The sequence below is a fragment of the Rousettus aegyptiacus genome, unplaced genomic scaffold (assembly GCF_014176215.1).
Source record: "Rousettus aegyptiacus isolate mRouAeg1 unplaced genomic scaffold, mRouAeg1.p scaffold_m13_p_7, whole genome shotgun sequence".
Lineage (NCBI taxonomy): Eukaryota > Metazoa > Chordata > Mammalia > Chiroptera > Pteropodidae > Rousettus > Rousettus aegyptiacus.
The window spans coordinates 77,785,514-77,810,744 of NW_023416310.1; the positions used below are offsets into that span (position 1 = coordinate 77,785,514).

At 45.2% G+C, this 25,231-nt stretch overlaps 1 protein-coding gene across 12 annotated transcripts in view; it reads right to left on the bottom strand.

Moving 5' to 3' along the window:
- Positions 1 to 25,231, bottom strand: part of TENM2 (teneurin transmembrane protein 2) — a 2,693,686-nt gene that overhangs the window by 170,666 nt on the left and 2,497,789 nt on the right. For all 12 annotated transcript variants that reach the window (XM_036224946.1, XM_036224945.1, XM_016151441.2 and 9 more), the window contains 2 exons: positions 14,903 to 15,025; positions 2,001 to 2,206 (listed from right to left, as the gene is read on the bottom strand). In XM_036224946.1, the coding sequence (XP_036080839.1) occupies positions 2,001 to 2,206; positions 14,903 to 15,025 (329 nt within the window). The remainder of the gene's footprint in view (positions 1 to 2,000; positions 2,207 to 14,902; positions 15,026 to 25,231) is intronic.

Genomic DNA, 25,231 nt, shown 5'->3' on the forward strand with positions numbered 1-25,231 from the left:
ATGCTACTGTAGGATCAGTGGAGCCTAAAGGTCAAGAAGACCACCTCGCGATTTGCATAACTTCCCAGAGCAGCACCCTGACACTGGCCAGAAGTTACTGAAAGGCCTCGGGGACCCCACTCAGCTGAATTCCTCTCTTTTTCCTGAGAAACTCTTTGAAGAGCAGATGTGCTTTTAGCATCAGGAGTTCTGCGCGGTCAGGGCTACGTTAACTCATCTCTGGATAATCAGTGCTTAGATCAACAAATATTTTTCTGGGTGGATGGATGGAGGTCATATTGATTACCACTTTCCATATGGGTGCCTATAGCATGGCTCTGTATGGTAATAAAAACCTCCAACGCCCTCCCTGCTCAAAAAAAGAAATTGTCCTTGTAAGTCCTTTATATCGACCATGTCAAGCTGTAAGATGGGGTTGCAAATACGCTTCATCTTGAGAGCCAAGAACTGTGAGCAGCTGCCTTCAGGGTTCTGTTGGATGAATCGGTGCACTGAGCTCAGTGAGGAAAAAGTACAGTCATTGATTAGCAATGTCTGCCATGAGCTGAAGACAAAGAAACGGAGGCCTCCTTGCTTTGTATTTGCCAATGGGTTTAAAGCTTTAAATTCTTCCAATTGAATTTTCTAGATGAATACCTTTCCGACACATTTTAAAGTCAGCTTTGACTGGATATGAGGGGCGGTTAAGGATGTTTTTCCTCTCCTGGAGTATTTTCCTAACAGACTTCTTTATGTACTTGCTGGATTTGAAAGCAAATGAGGCGGGGAAACCTGACTTGGGTTTCCTCAGGAAATATAATTCTTACTGGAAAAGAAAACCAAGCTCACTGGGTGTTAATTTATCCCAAGTGGTACATACGATAAAATCTCTACCAGCACAAATGAGAGGAAGGATCAGAGGCAAAACGATGAAATCCATAATGCAACCCGATCTCTTCATCCCCAACTCTGGAATAAGCTCACTTTCCCAGTGCCAAAGACTTTCCAAGGAGCTCAGTACAGGGACGGGCAGAGAGTCAAAGGGAGACAGCGGCCGAATTTTGTTTAGCATCACACCAAACTGTTCATACACGGTGGGATGTCGCCTAGTGACACTTACCTAGTTAATCCAATAACCAGAAGGCCTAAACAAAATGCACCCGAGGATTCACCTCCAGGTTTAGCAAAGCCGACTTCATCGGGTTGAGATGTTACCTTTTTTTCTTTAGATATGATTCATTTAATGTAAATTCCACCATTTCACAATTCAGTCATTTTTAGTGCACTTCCCATGTTGTGCAACCATCACCGCTGTCTAATTTCAGAGCATTGATATCACCCTCCCCCCGCTTCCCCCCCAAAAAACCCCTGTACCTGCCAGCAGTCAGTCCCAATTCCTTCCTCCCTGCCCCTGGCAATCACTAATCTTTCTGCCTCTATGGATTGGCCCATTGTGGACAACATAAATGGAGCCACATCATATGTGGCCTTGCATATCCGGTTTCCATCACTTAGCATAATACTTTCAAGATTCAGCCATGTCGTAGCATATAACAATACTTCGATACTTTTTATGTTTGCATAATATTTCACTGTATGGATATATCACGTTTTGTTGATCCATTCATCAGTCCATGGACATTCGGGTTGTTTACACTTTTTGGCTATTATGAATAATGCTTTATAACATCTGCGTACATGTTTTTATGAGAAATAACGTTTTCAGTTCTCAGTTCTCAATGTAACCGACGAGTTAAATTGCTGGGTCATATAATAATGCTATGTGTAACTTTTTGAAGGACTGTCATATTCTTTTCTACAGTGGCTGCACCAGCCGGCATCCTCACCAGCACTAAACCAATGTACCAACGTACCAATAATGTTCCAACTTTGCCAACCTCTGCCCACACTTGTTATTCTCCGTCCTTTAATTCTAGACCTCCTAGCTGGTGCGAACTGGTTTTTGTTTGTTCGTTTGTTTGTTTGTTTTTAACTCATGGTCATATCAAGCGTGGTCCTACCTGGGCATGTGATGGTGGAAGTCCCCTTCTTATGTAAACACCGAAGAGCGCGTCCTTCCCGAGGGAGATGTTGAACTTTAGGAACTGGGGCTGACTGATATGGATCTGGGACCTCCAAAACACGCCCGGGGGGACCTCCTGGGTCACACGCCGCCCAACTTCTGCCTCGCCGCTGTCTATGCTGCTGTTTTTCAATGACCAGGGCACTGGAAGACAAGAGCAGAGATCAAGTCGGTGACGTTTGTCTACACTAGTTGGCTCTACATTTCTGTTTAATCATATTCCAGGTTTTTTTTTTTTTTAAAGTATTAAGATTAAACTCGTGGCGACTTTCTCTTTAAGTCACAGCTTAAAACATTTACGTGTGAAATCACAAAGCTATAAACTCCTACCCCAGGGCATCTGGAATGTTGGTATGATGATTTCTGAAACTTCTGAGGCTGCTCTTTACTGATCACATATAATAAGAGCTGGGGTCTGCTAAGTACATGTAAAGCTTCTGACAACCCCTAATGTGACTGAGATGTAAAAAGTAATATCAGGGGAGGGGAGAGTGATATTAATTTGGCACCACATTGAATTCTTGCAGCCTTTAATTATTCTTTGCAGTCGCAAACAAGTCCAATATACTCTGACATTTTCATAAATTAAAAAAGAAGCAACAGTAAACAAAAATCGGTCCAAAGTAAATAAAGTACAATAGAAAATGGGACTTGATCTCAGGGTGACTAACGCTGGGAGTGACCCCTTCCTTGAGCAGGAGGGAGGGAGCTAAGAGCCATATGGAAACCACACCCCTTTCATGGTAACAGTGAAATGTTTCTGCAAATCACTATTTAAAATGGCTTATATGGCAAATATCAGTTGCCCACAGTCAGCATCCTTCAAAACTTTAACAACGGCAGTTCCAGAAATATCTATGTTGAAAGAGGAGTTTTGAGTAACAATAAACCACCAGTGCCTCGTGCACTTCCAAGGGCAGCTGGCTTCTTTTGTGATCACAGAATTAAGGAAAAGCTGGGAGTTACTGGTAGCTACCCAAGAAAAGCAAGTTAATTAATCTCTCAGAGTCTCGTTTTCCTCATCTGTAAAATGGGAATAAAGCCTTCTTGGAGCCATTTGTGATTCCTTCAAAAGGATTCTTAATTAAAAAAAAAAATCCACCTCCCATCTTCTTGAGAACATCTAAGTTCATTGAAACCAGATACTGAAAAAATGACAAACATTTTTGTTTTGAGGGTCTTTTCATTTTTCAGTTGATCACTCTGATGGTCTTGTGAATCTGAAAACTTCTTTGGCCCAGCAGGGAAAGGCTTGGAAACACGCTCCCCTCTGCATTTGGAAAGATTCTTCTGAAAATTTTATCTATATTTGGCCACTGCACATCGCAAAAGGTTTGGGTGGTCAGAGAGGTCATAAGATTGCTGAAGACTGGTGTGAGGGTCAGCGAAGCTCTCTGACTTAAGAGACACAGTTTGCTTCCTAGCTAGCCGCCCTGCCAAGACAAGACTCATAAATGACCTTGGAGACAGCGTTTCCATCTGTAAAATGAAGAAGTAACATTTTTGGATCTCTGGAGGTTTTCTGTGTCTAAATTATAAAAGAAAACCACAGAGTGACTTGAGGGTCTGAAGTTATTATTTTTTTTTCTTTTTTATTTAAGAAGAGAGGTGATGATTCATTTGTGTGTAGTTCAATAGTGAATCAATAAAAAGTCAACGGGGGCTTAAAATAAGGTAGGAGGAGCACTAGTTTGGACCTTAAGAAGAAACTCTTGACCTCCAGAATAATAAAACTAGGGAACGAACTCCTCAGGGAAGTGTGGAAGCTTCCATCACATAATACCGTTAAGAAGAAAAAAAAAAAACAACTAATAAGTCCTGAGTGGCTCAGATCTTTGGATGGAGACTCGATGGTTTGTTCCACAAACATTTTTATGTTGGCTAATGGTTGTGGACTGCTTCCCTATAAAGGGAGGAAATCCTGACTAGTACATGAGAGCAGAGACTCTTTCTGGCCTGAAACTGCCTTGGTTCAAATCCCAGCTACTAAGTTTACCAATTCTCTGCGCCTCAGTTCCTTCGGCTGTCTAGTTGGGACATTATTATTTATTTCATCAGGTTGTTATAAGGATTTAGTGAGTTAATCCATGAAAAGCTTTCAGAATGATTTTTGGCACAAAAGACGTACTAAATAAAAATTAGTTATTGTTATCATTATTATTAATCTATAAGGCTCTAAGCCTAAATTCAGTGTTGTTTATTTTGCTGAAACAATGACAAAGCCAGGGGAAAAAACTTATTATCACCAGTTGATCAGAAGCTCCGACTATTATAAATTGGAAACTAATTTGTACTTAAATATGTTGTTTCTGACAGACTCCACCCTGCCCCCAAATCAGGACTTTTTTGTGAGAAGGGATATAATAAAAAGAACCCAGTAAGAAAGCAAGGTAGTAAAAAAGACCCCGGGGAAGAATAGACTAGGGGCCCCTGACAGTGACCAAAAGTAACCCCAAGAATCATCATGTGGCAATACGTTCAAAAAATGCATTAAAAAAACTAGAGAAATTATTCATCTTTAAACTTATTAAGACGGGCTTTTCCTCACGTCTGCCGGGCTTTCAGGGTTGCTGGGTTAATGACGGGATGTGAGAAAGAAGCAGGAAAGCCACGCCCACACGCCCGCTCGTCTACTGTTGAAACCTAAACGGATTTTGATAATGTCAAGCCAAATGAGGACGCCGGAGCTGCGCGAGGGAGCCGGCCTCCTGACGGCGCTGGCTCTGCAGAAATTCGGAGGAGGGGCTGCAGGGGTTTGCTTCTCTTATAGCAGTGGGATCCCCCTTCTTTCACTAGACCCCAGCTTCAGGACCCCCGACTTCAGTACATTAGCTGCTACCGCCAGTGAGTCCGAACAGCCTTGTCCCCGGCCCTCCCCACCCCTAAGATTCCAGATGTTTCTCTCCTTCCTGTTTTGTCCACCAGAGAGGCAGTGTCCCTGGCTGATGAAATATAGGCTCTGCAGCCAGACAGAACTGGGTCCACACCCTGGCTCTGGTTCTTCCATGCTGTGTGACCTCCAGCAATTTGCTTACCCTCTCTGGCCCTCCATTATCTATTTATTTATTTTAAATAAAAAGGGAATAATAATAATAGTAGGTATCTCATAGGGTAGGCGTAACAAATGGAAATACACGAAGAAGGGCTTTGTACAGTGCCTAGCACATAATAATAGTAAAATAAATGCCAGCTAGTTACACTGAATTAAATAAAAAATGAAAAATGACATAGGAAAGCATTTGGCTTTCTTTTTAGATAAAGGATTTTCTAAAAGAAAAATGATGTGTGTATGTATGATATATATGTGTGTATATGTGTATATATGTACACGTATTTGTATCTATCTATCATCTAAATATCTATCTATCTATCTACCTAGCATCATCTACCTATCTACTTATCTACCTATCTACCTATCAAGAGAAAGACAATAGAATAATTCTTCTGGAATAGTCTTAACTATGGAATAAGCTTAAATTTGGGAATCAGCATCTGTTTCCAGCACTGATTTTTGATGGGACCTTCTGGAAGCCAATATGGTTACTTTATTGATTAGCTTACTTGATTGATAAACTTGCTGTAGTGAGTAACAATGAAATTAAGGTCCAGGTCACCTGCACCCTCACACTGAAGCTTTTTTTAAATTTATGCTCCTCACCCCCAACCAGAAAAATAAGTTCTTTCTCTGAGACCTTCTCTGAGACCCATAGCAGTCACACTTAACTATGGTGGCACCTGTTGTCAGGTACTGTAATTGATTTTGCCTGTCTTCCTACGTCTCTCTCAGGAGACACTGTGCTCCCCGGGGTCAGGGAGAGCTGCGAATTCACCTCTGGGTTCTCTGTGGTTTGCACCCGGCAACCATGTGGGCTCCACAAATGCCTGTTGAACTGAATCGAGTTTTACCTGCCCATCTGACGGCATATTTTAACACAACCCCTGTAATTACCGGGTAAGATGAGAACCATGAGAAAGATTCACTTTGCAAAGCTGCATGGACACTGACTTTTTTTTTTTTTTAATAAAATTAACTTTTGAAAGCTCTATGAGGATATTTATAATTTAAAAGAAAGTTCCTCACGGATCCTGTTGAAAATTCATGAGTAAAACTCTTAGTTTATCTTTTGTGTAAAAGCTTGTAAACAAACAAACCAAGGGAGTTGAGGTGTAGTAAGATAGGTTCTTAAAGTAACAGCTGAAAGTCAAGGATTAATGCTGATACTTAATGACCTTGAGACTTTTGTGGAAGGAGCAGGTGTGTAAGTGGACTATTTGGTTGGACTCCCATCTTTGCCACTAAGCGCTGGCTGGTTTAGCTTCGAAGGTTTCAGTGCCCTTACCTACATAACCGTGGTTCGGACCTTTGGGGTTTACTGAGGTCTACAGAGCGAGTTGGGAGGGTCACCTCCGGGTATATGCTACAAAGAATATGTGTGTGTGTGTGTGTGTGTGTGTGTGTGTGTGAGAGAGAGAGAGAGAGAGAGAGAGAGAGAGAGAGAGAGAGAGAGTGTGTGTGTGTGTGTGTGTGTGTGTGTGGTGTTGGCAGGAGGTGGAAGGTGTTTACACTAAAAACAAAACTCGATTCATTAAACATGATATTGTTAGTGTCGAAACTAGTAACTTCTTCCAAACTAAATTCTCTAGACGTGCAACTGAATTATGCTTTTGCAAAGAGGTGTTTCACTTTCCATATATATATTTTATATATCATTTTGAAATAATTTCAAATTTATAGAAAAATTTTTAAAAAGGTACAAAGAATTCCTGCATATCCCTCACTCAGATTCCACAATCACTAAATCCATTTGCTTCATGTTCTCCCTCATATATAAATACATATGTATATATTTTTTTTCTGAAACATTGAGAATAAGTTACAAACAGGGTGCTCCTTTACCTCTAAATACTTCTGTGTTTTTTTTTTTTCTACAAGCAAGGACATTCTGTTTTCAGAACCACTGTATAAGTATCAAAAAACAGAAAATTAACATTCATACAATGCTCTAATTTACAGATCTTATTCAAATTTCCTAATTGTTACACTAATATTCTTTGGAGGAAAAGAAAACAAAGATTTTCCCATACGCTTAAAAAAAAATCTTTAAAATAATTGCATATAATTTCCATAATTTTTTAAAAAATGAAAAAAAAAAACCCAACCTTTTTTGTAAATAAATACTGACTCAAAGAGCTAAGAAGAAAAGGTGGCTTTTGCCAATTGCTGCAGGCAGTGCTGGGAACCATCTTAGGGACTTTGTCCCTGGAGTTCAAGTCCCTGGGTTGGCGTCCAGGAGTAAAGGGCTGTGCTGCTCTTGCAGGTCAAAGAGGACAGCAGCTTCAGGCAAACTGACCTGACCCTTGGCCCCTCCCAGCCAGGGGAGCTGTTTTAGGGCCACACACACACACACACACACACACACACACACACACGGCTAGTCCCTAACAGGCTGCCACTGAGAGACAGGCAGCAAGGAAATAAAGTAATTGAGGTTTCTATCTGTACCTCCAGGGTGAGTTTCCTCATATTGAGAAGTTTTGAGACCTCAGAAGGCAATGTTGCACAGCAACCCTGGGTTGGAATCCCAGCTCTGGCAACCATTAGCTGTGTGCCTTTGGGCTAATCACTCTCCCTCTCTGAGTTTGCCTGCTCGTCTGTACAATGGGGTTCTTCCGAGGATTAACCAGGGGAACCGATGTAATACCTGGCTTGGAAGCACTTCTATAGCTTTCTATTCCGTTGTCGTGCTACCTAACAATAGCCGTAATTATCCCAGATTTGGAGGACAAATTTGCGACGGTGTAATTTAAAATATAGGCTGCCTTGGGTAGGCACAATTCGCTACTATGGGCCAAGGGATGGGGTGGGACTTCATGAAATAGGCTGTCATTTTCCAGAGCAGCTAAAATCAATATACAATGAGCAGTCGATACGTCTGCAGACAGGGAGGGACCCGTCATATGAATTAAGGCGCTATAGCCAGAGAAAACAAAGTCACAAAGTTCATTTGCTCCAAATTACAAGTATTGATGTGTACTTTATCTGCTTCTCAGGTAGAGACCTCTGCATAACCTGTGTCAGTGAAAGGCTTTATTTATTTAATAATGATTCATAATGTCCAAAGCAATGCTGGGTGAGTCATTCATTCATACGTTCACACACCAAGTATTTATCGAGCATCTACTATGCGCTAGGTAATCTTTGGTCACCATCAAAGTTGAGGTGTATGTTATAATCCCACCATCCCTTATCTCAGCAGCCTGCAGCCCAGGGTCCCATCGAGTCCATTTAGGCTTGGATTGGCAGCGTCAGGAAAAGAGGAAGCAAGCAGCCAGTCTGTGACAGTCTGGCCACCATGCTGGGGGCTTGTAGGTGAGGACCGAGCATGATGTCCTGGCAAAGCGGGATCGAGTCCAGCCCACGTCGCCCAGAGCTGCAGCGTCCATGTCAAACTTGCTTTTCTGTCTATGAGCTCAACGTGAAAAGTGAAGATGTCGATCATTTTGCCCTTAGAAGCAGATGCTTACTTAACACATGATGGTTCTGGCTGGTTCATCTCCAGCTCAAAGATGAGATTTCTGGGACTTTAGAAGCAACACTCTAATGATCAATTTTACAGGATAGCCCACCTCTACAGAGCACGGAAGATTGCTCATGTAAATGTGAAGCTATTGCCTATTTCCGAAACATGTACCTAAAATTCCAACCAGTTAAATAAGACTGATGTCAAGCAAATTGACAGCCTTCCATAGCCACATTAGGAGCTAATCATCTCAGAAAACGTTGCCATAATTCATTTACGGAAACAGCGAGACTATTCCCCAAACAAGTGATAAAGGGAATGGACTCGTAGTCATAGCGGGGAAATGAAGCCTCATATTAATACTTGCTAAACTTAACTGAACTCCGGAGGCACCTTGGCATAAATCTGCCTTGCAGATTATTCTGCCTCACATATTTTTATCTATTGCAAATAAAGTTGAATTCAGAATATTGCTTCAGTCATTACACCTCGTTTCCATTTATTTGGGGATCAGGACAAGCATCTGAGGGCTCTGTTTAACTGAGAGAGGGGCAAAAAAGATTCTCCAAAGGACATCGGATTCACTGCCTTAGACTACAGCTCCCCGGAGTCGTCAGCAGCCCTGCGGCTGGCTGGCTGTTCTCCAGGAAGAGAATTCCATCGTGAGTGCCAGTGTGCCTGCCATGTGTCCACAGCAGCACATAGCAATTACTGTTTTTATAAAACCTTTCAGAGCCTGGGACCACAAGCACTGAAGGATTTTAGAAAAGTACATAGCCTTTCATCATTTAAAACCTCGATTTGCCGCCTTAGATAAAAAATGGTCAACCCTTTGTCACTAAGAGCGTTAACAGATCTTTATACAGCTGACTGTTTAGGTGGCTTGCTTCTGCGTTAATTTGCAGTTCGGTTGATGAGTATCCTAGCAGCTAAAATTTATTAGGTGCTTACTACTTGCCACGTGATCTCCTGATATCTGTATGATTTTTCCTGTTTTTCAGATGAGGAAACCACGGAGGTAAAGTGACTTGCTTAAGGTTGCACACCTCTTAAGCAGTAGAGCTGGGACTGAAAGCCAGGTCTAATCAATACCAAAGCCCACCCATCTACTACGCTGACTGTATTCCAGATCCTGGGCTAAGTACCAAAGATAGAGCAAGGTGTGTATTCACGCAGAAAGAGAGCAGAGACCAATCTCTGGGTGTGCAAGGCAACTCTGAAAGGCAGAAGTGGCGAGGCGAGCAAGGGCAGATGCAATGGGGTGGGGGCTGGGGGGCACTGGCTCTCACGTCAAACCATGACGGCGCCGGGCACAGTGGAACCTGTGCAGCCCAGAGCAGGGTCGCGGGTGACAACCGGAAGCTAAAATCCACCGGCGCGAGGCCCTTCGGTGGGATCCATCTGTAACCACGGTGAAGCAACATGGCCTCCAAAAGGAGGGGAGCTGCCATGTCGCTACGCAGGCGATTGGTGTGTTTGTCAGTAGACATGCAGCATGGTAATGACTGGCTCCAATAAAGACCCCTTGCCTTTCCGGAAACCTCATCGACTTTGAAAAAGCCTTATGTAGGGAGGCGATCATTCCGAAACCCTGGGCTGTGTTCACTGAGAGGCTGAGAAGAGCCAGAGGAAGAATCACCAACCTCCCTACTAATCTGGCTCCTGGTACCGTGCACTAAGCCAACTAGCGAAAATCATAATGAAGTTTTTGCTGAAAGGGCAAGTGTAGAAAAACATGTTTCTAAACAGAATAACAGTCTTTGCCATTTTTTTCCAACTTGCATACCATCTGGAAATCCTGATTTTTTTTTTTTTTTTCAAATGGTAGGAAAGAAATGTGCTCCAGGCACAAATAAATGTTTACAGCTGAGTTATAAACCGAGAATGGTGGGGCTTAAAACAGGCTGGCAGGGACGGAACTCCCGCTGCAGGGAGACAGGCCAGCTCGTTTTCACATCGGCCCTTTCGAACGCGAAGTCCTGCTTCCCACTGACCTCGCAAAGCAAATGCTTGGGAAGAAGACTTTATTCGAGTTTGTTCTCATTCTTAGAAGGTTAAAAAAAAAAGGAAAAAAAGATGAAGCAGCAGACAATTGTCTATCTTGACATACTGAAAGCAGCCTTTGCCTTTGGAAAATACAGACCCTCCTAAGAGGTGCCAGCCCACGGAGGCTTGTTCCAGCACCAGCTGAGCTGTCACGATGATGTCGGTGACAGCTCATACTCAGGCACGTCTTATTAAGTACCTGATACCACACACGGTGTTTTACAACAAGAGTTGTCTCCTTTATGCTGGACGGCGGGCTGATGAGGGGGCACCATTGTTCCGATGAGGAATCGGAGGCTGAGGGAGGACACGTGACCTGCTTAAGGTCACACAGCTGCAAAGGGATGGAGCTATGGCTTGTTGTTTGCAGCTAGACCAGCCCCAGAGTCCTATTATTTTAGAGGATGTGTCAGTGCGAAGTTACTAAGAATGTATTATACCTAACTCTTGGTCAAGAAGAAAAAACTGATCTATTGGAAGTTTGAGTTCTTCTCTCTAGACTCCTATAATTCGTGTAATTACAGGAAAGACCAAGGAAGGCAGAAATGGGCTTGTGAATGATACAGAACTGTCAGCAAACTTTTTCTGTAAAGGGCCAGAGAGTAAATATTTTCGGCTTTGTGGGCCACCTAGTTTCTTGCAACTACCCAACTGCTTTGTCGTGGTGCAAACGCAGCCACAGGCAACGAATGAACATGGCTGTGCTCCAATAAAACTTTATTTGCAAAAACAATCAGCTGGCCAGACTTGGTCCACGGTATGTAGTTTGCTGACCCCTGATATAAAAGATACCTTGAATTTAAAATGAGTGACAGGCTTTGAGCATGATCCATGAAATTCTACTTGGGAGCTTATTCTTTCTTAAGATCAGTGAGCAAATTGGCTACACACAATGTGCCCTTTAAAAGTTCCTATATATATTTTTTTGCCTCTGGGCCTAGCCAAACTGGATTCCCTTATGTTATCTGACCAGGTCAGAACACTGTATCGAATCTTTGTTCTCAAGGCTTATCTAATCCCAGATCTATAGAAAGAGTGCTGCGTGCTCGTGTAATGAAGATGTATGAGTTCATTCCTTTTAACATAGAAATACACGCGAGACGGTGAGTGGTTCTGGCAGCCTGTGGACTCCCTTTTCTTGATGTGAAACCCAACCACCAACCACGTTAAGGTTTAATTGAAAGAGAGAATGAAGGAAAAAAAAAAAATAAACCATGAGCAACAACAAATGGAAAAGGGAAGACAAAGGCCAAAGAACATACTCTCCTGACTAATTAATCAAGGGCTTTGTTTCCACTAACATCTCGGAGAGTGTAGGCTGCCCTGCCTATTAGTTTTGGTTCCAAACCCGAGAAATGTAAGTGCTCTAAGGAGCAGGTAATGAAATCTCTATTGACGCGCCGTCTTCGATGGGACTCACGTGTCTGTGTTTTGCTTACATTTTAATTTGGTTCTGCTGGATACATACCAGTAATTGCTTCATAAGATTACCCTTCCTGGCAATGAGTGGTGTATCTTGATTAAAACATTATCAAAGTGAAAGATTATTGTACACCACACCAAAAAAAGGAAAAGAAAAGAAAAAAATGGAGGTGTTATTTAATTAACTTATTGCCAATATTTCTTGATTGTCTCTTTGAAACACTAGAAAATTAGTTAATTGGAATTGATTCAGGTTATCTAAATGTATAGACTTGGGAAGCGGGCAAGAGAGAGGTCACTGGCTAAAGAAATTTACACCTGAGGTCACTTTCTCTAGAAGAGTTAGTGGAGTGTGAGGAGACTAAAACCTTCCTAGGAGTGCTTTAAATCAAACTTTACAGTAAAGAAGAGAACTGATACTTTCAGTCATCAGAAGCGCACTGTTTTGGTGCTCAGAAACGAGATGTTCCAAGTTTTACTTCAGCTTTAAGCAACTTCTTAATTCTCACCCTTTTTCATAAGAGTCCTATTGACAAAATTTATTGGATGACAATTTGGCAACTATTCTGTCTGCCTCATAACTCACTGGGAAAATATCTGAACTGGTGATGTTATATGACTTACACAACATTGTCGAAAGTGTGCTGTATCTGAGGGGGGAAATTCTGGTCTTTCCCAAGACACCATGGAAAATATTTCTTCATTTGTTAGAGACTCCACGCTCTCAGTTAGGACTTGTTCTCTTTGTGCTGGTGTGGGATGCCAAAGTGGGGTAGGGGATCTAGATGAAGCTCACTCACAAACGGGAGGAGTGGCTGACCTTAATTCACGGAAGTTAATGCCTATCGGCAGTCCCCTTTTATGAAGGATGCTACATAAAGATCTTGTATATAATTTCAGAGCGTATGCACACATAATGGACACGCCTGTGCCTGTTGATAGAATATGCATATTCGCTTTCAAAGTGGATTCTGCATTCTTCCTATAGGACAGGGCACAGACTTATAGATTCAAGGACATTCATGGGTAAAATATAACAGAGACCCCTAAAACAGGGGTGCTCAAAGAGTAGCACTGCCGATATTTTGAGCAGGGCAGTCCTTCACTGTAGGAGATAGTTCTTCCTAGGGCTGTCCTGTGTATTGTAGGATGTTTACCTCAATCTCGGCCTCTATTTACTAGAGGCCAGTTGCACCTACTCTAATTGTGACAATCAAAAAAGTCCTCGACATCCCCTGGCAGGCAAAGCGCCTGAGGCTGAGAACCACTGTCATAAAGGAAACCGAAGTTGCAGATGGTGTCAAGTGCTGAAAGTGAGTGGATTAAAATTTGAGGCCAACACATTTTGCTTGCGGTTTTTGCTCAGTAAAGGCAGAAGAACATGGTCAGTTAGGACAAAATACACTTTTCATTTTTAGGTGTAGTTTTAGTTGCCTGATAATGGAAAGCATATCATCTCATTCTCAGATAAAACTTTTTCATGCTCACTTAAAGGTCATTTAGTGTTATTATTAGGATAGATGAGATGAATAATTATTACGAACTAGATAAAAAGACAAAAAAGTCACACTCGAAGTATTAGGACAGCGCTGGGGAGAAAAACTTCAGCAACCTTAGCATCTCAGGATGACCAAAGTACACCTCTAAGGGAAGATGAATTCTGGAATCTTCTCTGTGGAAAATGACTGATCTAAGGAAAACCCCAATGAGCCTGCCCCCAGGTGCACAGGGCTCAGACTTGAGTCTCGACTTGTACCTGCCTACCTGTTTGTCTTGGGGTAAGTTTATAAAACATCCTGGGCCTCAGTTTCCCTGAGATAATTTCCTCCCCTTTAGAACTGCTGAAGTTATGCAATGCAAAGCCTGATATACAATAGGTGCCTAATTGATGTTACTTCCTTTCCTACCTTCGAACGATCCCTGTGGGGTCTTCTGAGAGACGTAGGGGTGAACTGCCTATGTGTGCCGAGAGGCAGAGCGGAAAATTCTGTGTTTGCGGAACCCCCCCCCCCACGTGTGATTTCCACCCCGAATTAAACACAGCTCACTGTGTCACTGGCTTGTCGGTCTTTGAATTGGACCTGGGACAATCCAGGTCCCCTCCTCCCCACGGTTCTGTTTGCTCCCCTCATTCTTAGCACTTTGTTTGCACCTTTTTTTCCCCCTGCAAGAATACAGTTGCCTGATTGCTTCAACAAACATTTCTATTGTCCCCTTTCCCCACTCTGAGAAGAGAAGCTTTGTCCCCCTCGTTGTCAAAACTCATTTCTATCTCCGTCTCCCCCCCCCCCCCCAAGCTGAATCTTTCTCTTCCTATCCGTGCCAGGTGGGGCGTCCTCCCCGGGGAGGCTGCCTCTCTCCTCGGGAGAGACTGTCGTCTAGTGTGGCACGTGCTGCCTGCTGCTGTGGGCTTTCTTGATTAGGAAGGACTTCCTGCTCCTGCTGCTGCTGCTGCTGCTGCTGCTGCTGCCGCCGCCGCCCCTCCAGCTGCTGCTGTTGCTGCCGCTTCTGCCCAGGCCTTGGGATGCTTTCAAGCAGCTCCAGACCGTGCCGCTCGCTGCGCACAGCATAGGTATGCACGTTGCTCTGGGCAGGCACCGCGCCAGCTCCGAGTGGCTCCCGCCAAGCACAGATAACAGGCAGGAACAGCAAACAGCTTTTAATGCGGGCACCTCAGAAAGGCAACACGTTTTTTGTTTGTTTGTTTGTTTGTTTGTTTTAGATTCCCCTTTCTTTTCCTTTTTGCCTACCTTCCAAGTTTTGAATCAGAAAACCTGAACTAGCTAGCTGGCGAAGAGAGCTCTGAATTTTCCTGTGACCTCAAGAGGGCAAGCAGCAGCTGTAACCTCACCTTTGCCTCCAGATGGCATTGTTGCCACATCATCGTTTCCTGGTAAGCCGGTCCTTATCCCATTGTTAAAGGTGTGTCCATCTGCCGGCTGGAGTTGCCAATTGAGTCCGAGCAGATGCATTGCTGCGGGAGAGACAAAGTAATGAAAATATGAATAGATAATTCAGCAGTGCAAATGTCAAGGGGGTGGGCCAGGTGTCTTTTCCGAGTAACTGCCTATTAAGGAAGCTGTGGGATCAAAAGTGGCCTGCCCCAGGCTGCAGGGAATAGCTAGATGCTGAAAGCAGGCGGACCTGGGTGTTCACAGCCTGGGGAGGGGGCGGCAGGGTGGAGGAGAGGACCCCCACTGTAGGCAGAGGAGGGAGAAAGACATTTAGCTCAGGTCTTCCAAGTGGTGCCACCATGAGGGGAAAAGCCCCTTTGGGGTCACCGTATGGGGGGTGTGCTCCATCGCATCCCGCTTTCCCTACGTCCTGGAGGCAGTCGTCCTCAGACTGCTAGTCCCGGGGTACTGATAAGGATAGTTTTCCCCAACATCCTCAGAACGTAAATTGGTTTCAAGATCAGGCTGCCCAGATGGGGCCAGCCGGCTGGGGTGACGGCACCTGCACCGAATACCAGCGCAGCCCGCGGTGGCTGTGGCTGCTGCACTGGCCCACGGCGAAGCCCACGCCCTGTTTCTAAGTTTACAAACACTTTTCCTTTTCACCCCTTGTGGAAAGAGCCTGGGAAGGATGGTGGAATGGGGTACCGTCCTGCAAATACCACAATTTCTCCTCTCTCTTTCTCCCTTATGTGCCCCCACCCCCCCAGACCACCACAGCTCAGGGGACCCGAACTCCGAGGCATGGCCTCATCTTGGCTCGGGACACCGGCTTGTCTGCAAAGCACTTGCTTTCCCCGCAGGTGCACCTCAAACCTCCAAACACGAACCTCCTCTGGTCTTCCCTGTCCCTCTGTCTGTCCTAACTCTCCACTTCCCAATTACTTTAGCAAACTCAGCACACGCCTATCTTTGCCGCTTCTTGGTGAGCTGTTTGCATGGAATGAAAGGCAGATCTCAAGACGATCTGCATTCTTTCCAAGGCCTCATCTAAGAAATGCTTCATTTGTGAATAACTAAGGAGTTCATTTCCCTGCATATTTTCCATCCAAACAATAATCGCACGACGTCTGTCTGGCATTTCAACCGGACACAGGCTGACGCCGTTGCTATGTTTCCAGAGCTACAGGGGAGAAAAGGCTGTTGACAGGGAAAGGTTCTGAGTACGGTGCTGGGGATGAGAGAAACAATTAACCACAGGAAACACAATTAACAATGCTTAGGAAATTGTTCACACAGCAATTAATTCTGCATGCCTACCACCACTTAAAGTCAGGCTGCATTCTATTAAGGTTAAAAACCTGTCCTCAAACAATGCAGCTCAGACTGATGGCTGCGGATTAAGGCGGCGAGGTGTCCCTGTGTGTATGTCTGCTTTTTTTGTCGTTGCTGTTTTTTTACACACTTTCCTAACTCAGAACCGTGTTGTTGTTTCTATACATTACTCTGAAGTGTAAAGCCTGCTCCTGCAACTCTTCGAGATAATAAATACTAATAAGAGTAAGTGACATTTACTGTACACTTTCTGTCAAGGTAACATCTAATTTTCCCCCGCAGTTTATCTGTTATATGTAGGTCACTTACTTGAAGAGACCAGATTCTGCTGTCTCAAATAATGACATATTTTCACTGTACAGAGGTCAGGAAATGAGAACTAATCGTGGTTGCTTCAAGATAACGATAGCTTCTGATTTGTAATTACAAGGTGAAGGGAGCCAAAGAATTAGCTATTTTAAAATGATATTAAAAAAAAATATATTACTATTGGGTTATCAGGGCTTGCCTTGAGCCAGCTTGCTGCTGAGCTGGAGATGTGTTTCTTTCCAGGGGGGGGTCTCTGTGTTTTAAGATAGACACCACCAGGTGCTACAGGTACAACTGGGGTCCAGGCCTAACAAAGCTTTGCTTTTCACCTCTGTGAAGGGAAGCAGTGGCTCCATCAGGCAAAGATGACAACCTTCCCGGTGCTCCATCAATATGAAAACTTGTCGAAATGGCCCCCTGCTTATAGAACTCAATCTTGCCATCCCATGCAGAACCACAACCGTCCGTTTGCGGAGCGCCGCAAGCAAACAGTGCCCTGATCTGCCCGCACATACGGAGGACGCTCATGAAACTGGGCTCCCTCTGTGTTCAAAGATGCCTTCCCTTCTCCCTTTTTGTTTTGGGTTTCATAGCATCTCCTTATTAAAAAAAAAAAAAGAAAAAAGAATGCATTAAGAACACTGCAGATCGGGTGAGAAGGGTTAGGGTCAGAGTATATAAGTAGCTTCTCAGACAAGTCCCAGAAGTGAAAAGAAAAATAAGAAAGTGAGATGAAGATGGGGAAAGGGGAGACGCCAAGTCTGCTGAGCGCGAGCTGAGTCCTCCCAGCGGCAGCCACGCGGCACAAATGAAACTCATGTTTGGGCATATTTTTTGTTGTTGAATGGAACGTTAAGTAAATAAGTGAGAATTATACCGGGGCATAAGCACCTCCTCTTGTTTTTCTTTTCTTTTCTTTTTTTTTTTTTGCGGGGAGAGTCTGAAATAGGCTTTTGTTTGCATTTTTTCTTTCTTTCTCGGTCACCTATTCCTTCTCTCTTTCTTGAGTTAAAAAAAAAAAAAATGAGACTCTCTTTCTGACCTGTGGGGATGGACTGAAGTGTCCTTAGAATAAAGGCCCAGGGGAGCTGTGAAGTAAATGAGTTTCCTGGCTAATGAGAACTCTGTTTCCTATTCTGCTACTGATTTGCTCCATGGCTGGGGCTGAGGAATCAGTCAGTCAGTCTTCCCCCTTACCTTTCGTAAGGGTTTCCCTCCATAGGTAGGAACAGAGGGAGGTTAAGCATCTGGAAGGGCTTGCAGAGTGACTTGAATATAGAAGGCACTCCATAGACGTTTATTAGAATAGGTAATGACACACGGAGGGAGATTGAGAAGTCGGACTGTAGGACATCACATTCTCAAAGATAAAAAAAAATACATAATGCAGAGATGTGAAGAATGAAGCAAAATAGTGCTGGCAATAATATGGATGAGTTTGCAAAGAGAAGCTATTTTAATTATTAGTAATATTCATATCTGCTGCTGGTCCTTGAACCCAGTCTATGGCCAGCACTGCATGAGACTTTCTAAAGATGCATGGCTTACATATGAGGTAGGTGCTATCATAATCCCCATTTCACAGGTGAGGGAAGTGGTGACTGGGAAGCCTAATGACAGGGAGACTTTGGAATCGTAGGAGGATTACCGAGGAGGTGGCAGACCGCTTCATATTTTAGCGATCCGTTTACAAATTTTAGTTTGCAATAGGATCTCAGCAAACCTGGTCTCGTTCTTGCAACTCACTATGGTTGGTGAATGACCATCTTCTATATTCAGTCCCCCTTCCTGAAAGGGTTGCGTTTTCTTATCTTATTGAATTTAGATGTGGCCCTGGAACCTGGTGGCACAAACTTTACACACCTTTTTTCCTCTGCCACACAGTCAGCAGGTCTTGAGTAAAGATAACAGGGCTCGGAGCATGGCTGACCAGTGACAGAATACAGAACGAGGAAGAGACGTCACTGTTGTAAGCCACTAAGAGTTTGGGGTTCTTTGTTACAGCAGCATTCCTGAGGCTACCTTGACCGACACATTCACATATGAGGAAAGTGAGAAACTCCATTTTTATACATCAGATCTCTGTGCATTTCTTGAATTTAATTATTTATAGGGTGAGGATCCTTTCCAAAACCCAGCCAGGAAGTGTTAGGACACATTTAAGGTCACTCATTACATTTGGTTCTATAAACAGCAAAGAAAAATAGCTCTTTAGCCGTTATGTCATAGTATTTCCCACTGTGATCCACTCTCAGAATCAGATTTAGAAAGCCGAGAAGCCTCAGAGTAGCCAGAGTTAGTGCTTCTTTATCTTAAGATTTCGGGCAAACAGTGGCCTCAGTGACGTCCACCCTGGATGCAGTGGGTGGTCCCATTTCCCACTCCCCGCAAATGCCCCAGCATCTCATCCCAAAAGGTCCTGTTGAGACCATCTTAGGGTCAGAAGTGAAATGAGTTTGAGAGGCTCTCTCCTTAACGTTACTCACCCCCGCTGGCAGCCAAAATGCACAATTTATCATGATTTGACAGGCTCTGCTCCAGAGGGACCCTCGGACAGAACAATGGGGCTCCGCGGGTCAGCAAGGATGCAACAGGGAAAGGCTCCAAGTGGAAGCTTGTGTAATCCAGGTGGCAGCTGGGAAATCAGCCACTAAAAACACAGTAGGCAGCCAAAAGCTAAAAGTTTCTCTCTGGCTAATTGGAGAAAACTTTCATCGAGTGCTGAAAGTGAACCAAGGCAGGATGGACGGACCACACGCAGATCCCAGATTTCAGCAAGAAGAAGAAACAGACCCACCTGGAGTTAGGGGGATATTTTGCTCATTGAAGTTGCCTGTTCTCACACCAGATGGGTTCTGAGGGAACTTACTCAGAGGGAGCCCAAGCGAAAGGGAGAGGCGTTGGTGGCAGGTAACAGAATCCTCCAGCAAGCACAAGGATGGGAGATTACAGTCCTGGAAAAGTGGCAGCTTGGAACAGGGGTTGTCTAAAATAGTAATTAGGGTATGTGTGGGCCCTGCTGGGTGCCACTTAGAACCTTCCATGTTCGTTGGCTGGCTGAGGATCAACCTGACAAGAGGGTCAATCAATATGTCAGCAACGCTTCTCAGCCGGCTGCTCAGCCCCTGCTTATCAAAGAGAGCAAACGCGGGGCCCACGGATGCTCTGTGTTTTGCTGAGCAGGCCCCCAGGAGCAGGGGGTCTCTTCACACATCAGGCCTGTCGATATGTAACCCGAGGAAGAGATCGGGCTTTCCCTTTGAACGTGGAAGGCTTCAGGCAAGCGGAGTTCAGGGAGTGGGAGGAAGGGCCCAGGCCTGCTAAGTCTAGTGGCTCAGCCGGGTCGGAGTCACGAGGGCCTTAGCCGCGATGGCGAAGCTCCTTCAGTGACCAGGTAGGACGATGGGAAGGGTCAGGGCTGGGTCTCCCCGCTCATCAGCCAGGTTAGTCAACAAGGCCAGGGCTCCCCCTGGGAAATGCAGCCAATTCCAAAAGTGCCACTGCCAAGAGAAGAGAACCGCAGTGGAGTGAGTGATCAGGGCTCGAATGCACAGACGCTCACCCTCAACTTGCCCGGGCCACGTGCAGAGGCATTTCTGCAAGCAGCAGTGAGAATTGAGACGTGCAAATGAGCCTAATCAATGATGATGGGGACAATTAACGTTTGTTTTGGCGATGTGCCAGGTATTGTGCTAATTATAGTAATTGTATCATTTCTTCCTTCTTTTTTTCTTTTTAATCATTTGGCAAATATTTATTGAGTACCTACTGTGTGTTAGGTGTGTCCTGGGCACCTAGAATAATGCTGTTTACAAAACAACTTCCTTGCTCTTGTGAAACTTACATTCTAGTGGGAGACAAAGAAACTAAACACTTAAGTGAACAGCAGAGTGTAGGGTTAGGGAATGTTGAGGTGCGGGGGGGGGGTGGATGGGGAATTGAAACTTCTTTCGTTCAAACGTAGACTGGGCAGAGATGGCATCTGTGATAGGTAACGTCTGCGCCCAGACCGGAAGGAAGTGAGAGAGCGATTCCCGCTGCCGTCTGGGGAGGAGCACTGGAGTTCGGAGGGAGCACAGGGTGATGGGGAGTGGGTGCCCTCCAGGGACTTCGCCTTCAACTTGGGTGAGATGGGGTAGCACTGGAGGACTCTAACGAGGATGACAGCTCGTTTATTTCCATGCCCACCTGGTGAGGTGGTAATCTAATCTACATTTTTCTAGATAAGGATATTGAGGCTTATGGAGGTTAGGGGGGTCTTGTCCAAGATCACACAGCCAGTGAGTAGGAAATCTGGCATTTAGACACGTGTCACTGCAGAGCCAGAGATGCCAAGCCCCGGCTCTCCTGCGATGACTCCCTCAGAGTCCTCACTGGAGGCCAACGGGCCTGCCGAGTTCTCCAGGTGAACTGTTAGGGAGCCAGCACTGGGCAGCTAGGGCAGGTGGGTTACAGAATCGCTTCCTAAACACAGTCAAGGCTCACTCAGGAACAGACACTTCCCTTGGTAAGCGGTCACTCGCCCTCCGCAAATATGTCCTGGTCAGCAACCCGTCTGCTGTTTGACTGAAAGGAATCGCCATTGTCAATAGAAAATAATACATCTGTTTGGCATCTTCGACATAGGCTGACTGACTAGCGATCACTGTTCGGTGGCTCTTTCCTTGGTCACTGTGCACATCACCCTTTGGGGATGCGGTCGGGGACGGTGCTGCTTTCTCAAAGAGGAGGGAGCCCATTGCGATGCATTAATAGTACTTTTTTTAGGAATCCTGTCACTGACAAAATGACCTTCTGCCCCAAAGGAGAGATGCAAACAAAACCGTGAAGGATAACATTCTCGAAAATGCTTTGCATCTTAAAGGAGTTGAGAAATTTTAAATCTTAAAGGAGTTAAAAAAAAAAAAAAAAACCCTTTCAAACTGCCTTGGTGAAATGATTTCTCTTATTTCCCTCCCACTATATTGTAAGGCATTAAATGGAATGAATTTTCAAAGCGCTGCAGGGACGTTACACCCACAAATCCCTTTACTAGCAATGGGATACATGCGTCATTCTCCCCGGAGTGCTCTGGAAACTTCCTTGCCTGCATCCAACTTCCCGCCTGCAGCCTCCAAAAATGGCGGCGAAGCTCGTGGCGCGGGCATTCACACAGGAGAGGGAGGGCGAGTCACAGGCGTCACACCAGAACCCTGGCGGCTGCGCCGGAAAGGAGAGAGCGCTCTGGCATACTGTGCCTGCATCCACGCCCCTACCTGCACTCTCTCCTCTTCTGGCCATGGTGCAAAAATGGCCGCGCGTGGGGGTTCTGTCTGTCACCCATACGTTCTAGTCCCTTGCAAAAGCGGGAAGGCTTTCTGTCCCCTCCTGCGTGTCTGCCATGAGAACAAGGTGACAGTTGCACGAGGCAGCTCTGGGACCAGGGAGCAGTGTGTTCTCAAGACAACGAGAATCCACATGGAGGGAGCGGCGCATTAATCTATCCTCATGACAGGCTCGGGATGGTACAGAGAATGGGAAGTGGTACAAAATTAATCAATTCTTGTGTTTGGAGGGGAAAAAAAAAAAAAAAAACCCAGGGCTCTCTGCAGCCTCAGGATGCGTGGAGCCCCGAGCTCGCGGCATCCGTACCCCCGTGTCCCCTCACGCTGTGCTGCGCGCCCTGCAGGCGGCGACCGCTGACAAGGTGGGCGTGTGGCGTCTGCTGTGCGCAGGTGACCTCTAACAAGGCCCCCCTTGCTCTCGGCATCGCCGGGCGGATCAATACACAAGACAGACACGCGCTCACAGCCGCTTTCTGTTCCTCGCGCGGAGTCTCCTGAAATGCGCCCTGGAGGACCGGTGGTGCTGGTCCCGCGTCCTATTGTCCACTGAGCCAGCTTATCCGCAGGCAGATAAACACATGCCTGGAGTCATTCGCCACACAGCGTATCATTTACCACCCCAAACTACCCTGTTCCTGTCGCTATTTTTCCCAGGAAAGAAATAGAATAAAAAGCCTTTCTTTCTCCAAGAAAGGACCCATGTGATCAAAATACCTTTAGAGAATGATAATATCGGTAGGCTTTATTCAGCAAATAAATCATGGTCTGGGATTTTAAGAGCTTTTGTGATAGCCAAACACCTCCTCGCAATCTGCACACATGCACTTACTAACCACATCTTTCTCCCTTCCGCTCCCCCCCCCCCAAAAGCTTGTCATTCAGTGCTGACGACCCAAACACAATTTGTCTTTCTTTAAGAACAGAAATGAGCTGCCTGCTAAAGAGGGGACCGGTTCACAAGACCACTGACTACAAAGGAAAGGTGACCCAGGCTGCATGCAGCATGCGGCCCACGGATCCCAGGAAGCAGACATTATGAATGTTTTAGAGGATAAGATGTCACATCGATCGGTGGATGTGCCACGCGTGCTGGAACAAAGAGGCAGAACTCTCCCGTGGAAAACAGCGTCCTACGAGGGGGACTGGTGAGGGGCGTCGGCGCGATGGCAGGTGGGGCGCGGGTCGTGCTTCGTTCCTAGGGCGCGTTTCTTCCCTCGGCTGCAGCGATCAAGTGGAGGAGGCTCTGCACTCATTTCCCTTCCTGGGCCCCGGGCAGCCCCCAGCATTCTGCTTCCAGTGACCCCCTGACTGAGCTCACGGCCAGGCAACCTGAGACTGGCAGCACAGCCAGGGCAGGACTAGGGCAAAGCACCCTCTCCTGGGTCCTCGAGGTATATGGGATTCGTTCCCATCGGGGTTAGAATCCTCATACGACTACTCATAAGCAGATGGCCCCTGGGTGAACGAATTTCTCTCTCCGAGCATCACTTTCCTTAACTAAAATAAAAGCAACCTTTTATGAAGGCATGACTCAGTGTCAAGCAGTGTACTAACTAAGCACTTTCTATGCGTTACCTTAGATACCATTTACAATATACCTAGAGGTTTATTCCCATTTCATAGATGAGAGAACAGAGGCTCTGCTGGGAAATCTGTTCCAAATGACAGGGCCAGCAGGTGGGGCGCCTGGCCACAGCATCCAGCACACACAGTCAGCCTCATTCTCTTGCTCTATAACTATATCTCTGTGGGGAGAGCGGTGACTGCCTGACCTTATGAGGTGGTGTCAGTATGAAGGAAGAAGGGGTCTGGGAGTCTCGGACACACAGGAAGCACTGAAGGAATTGTTTCACTTCCTGCTGGTCATTGTTGTCGTTAGAACAATGATGACCATGGCTAAGTTTTACTGAGCCCTTCGTGTGTGCGAGGCATCAATTTTATGAAGTATGCACATTATTTTCCCTTTTTGCAGGTGAAGAAACTGAGGGTCAGGAAGCTGAAGTAACGATGCAGCTGGTCCATGACAGAGGTGGGATTGGACCTGAGCTGTGTGACACCTAACGCCCGAGCACCGCTTCGTCCCAGCTCATGAGAGGACAACCGTCAGCTCAGTTCCAATACCACTGGAGACTGGGGATGGATTTTCCCCCATTTGCCCGAACCCTCTATCAGAGAAACCTTTGTGCCTTCCTTTCCTGCATCACATCAGAATAGCAGAGCCACAAAGGTCACGTGGTCCAGACCTTTGCAGGACAGATGGTGACCTTGAGCCATCTAGGTCACCATCTAGTTCATCATCTCAGGTGAAATGACTTGGCCTCGACCATCGATGACTGGCTAAGCCAGGATCGAACCTTGGTCTCTCGACTCTGTGTGGTGTTCTCTCTATTGTCCTCTTCCATCTCCTTAGAGAAAGACGGAGAATTCTGAAGGCTACGTGCAGTGCAGTGCCTTATTAAAGAGGAAACAGGGGACTGCAGAGAATTCTTGTCTCAGCTGTGTAAGGCTTTTATTACTATTATGTGCAAGGTAGGGCATGAGTAAAAATGACCTGTTAATAAATCAGTCAGCCAGAGAAGCATGATGACCCCTTCTGATTCTAAATTAATTATATTGGGTTTCTATGACGAATTACTCCTATTGTAGAAGTTCTTTCACAACTAGCATCTAAAAATCATCATTTTTCCTATTTCTACCTGGACCAGGAATGCCATCCACAGTCAATCTAGATGTGTTCTCTTCTGAATGTGAACTCAGTCATTTTTCAGGAGAACTGAGTTGAAGAAGTAAAGATATCGAGCAAATCCTAACGTAATTCTCATTTCGACTTGGTCATTTGTTCAGTGAGGCCAAATTAGGCACATGGGGAGGCTGCCCATGTTCTTTTCAATTTTTAATTTTGACATGGTTTGCTCAAGGTTTTTTTTTTTTTTTTTGGTTTGTTTTTTAAACTCAGAAATAATAATAATAATAAAAAAACTTGTATCAGAAAATTTGGCTTGATCTTTCTCTTAAATGGTTTTTAGTGAAGTGAATTTTGCCTCCCTGACCTGAAACACTTTCAACTTGAATCTGATGGAAAGAAACCATGTGTTAAAAAAAAAAAATTAGTTGTGTCTCTGAGGGCCAAATCATGCAGTGGGAAACGAAATTCCCAGACATACAGTAGTCCTGATTCTCTGACATGTAAATATCAACATGGTCCACTTTTTACTGGGAGAAGGTGAATCTAGGGGGCAGGGGAAACTTAATTTTTGAAATGCAGGTCGCCTATACCCACAAAAAAAGAACTACATTTTCCTCTGCAATTAGATAAAT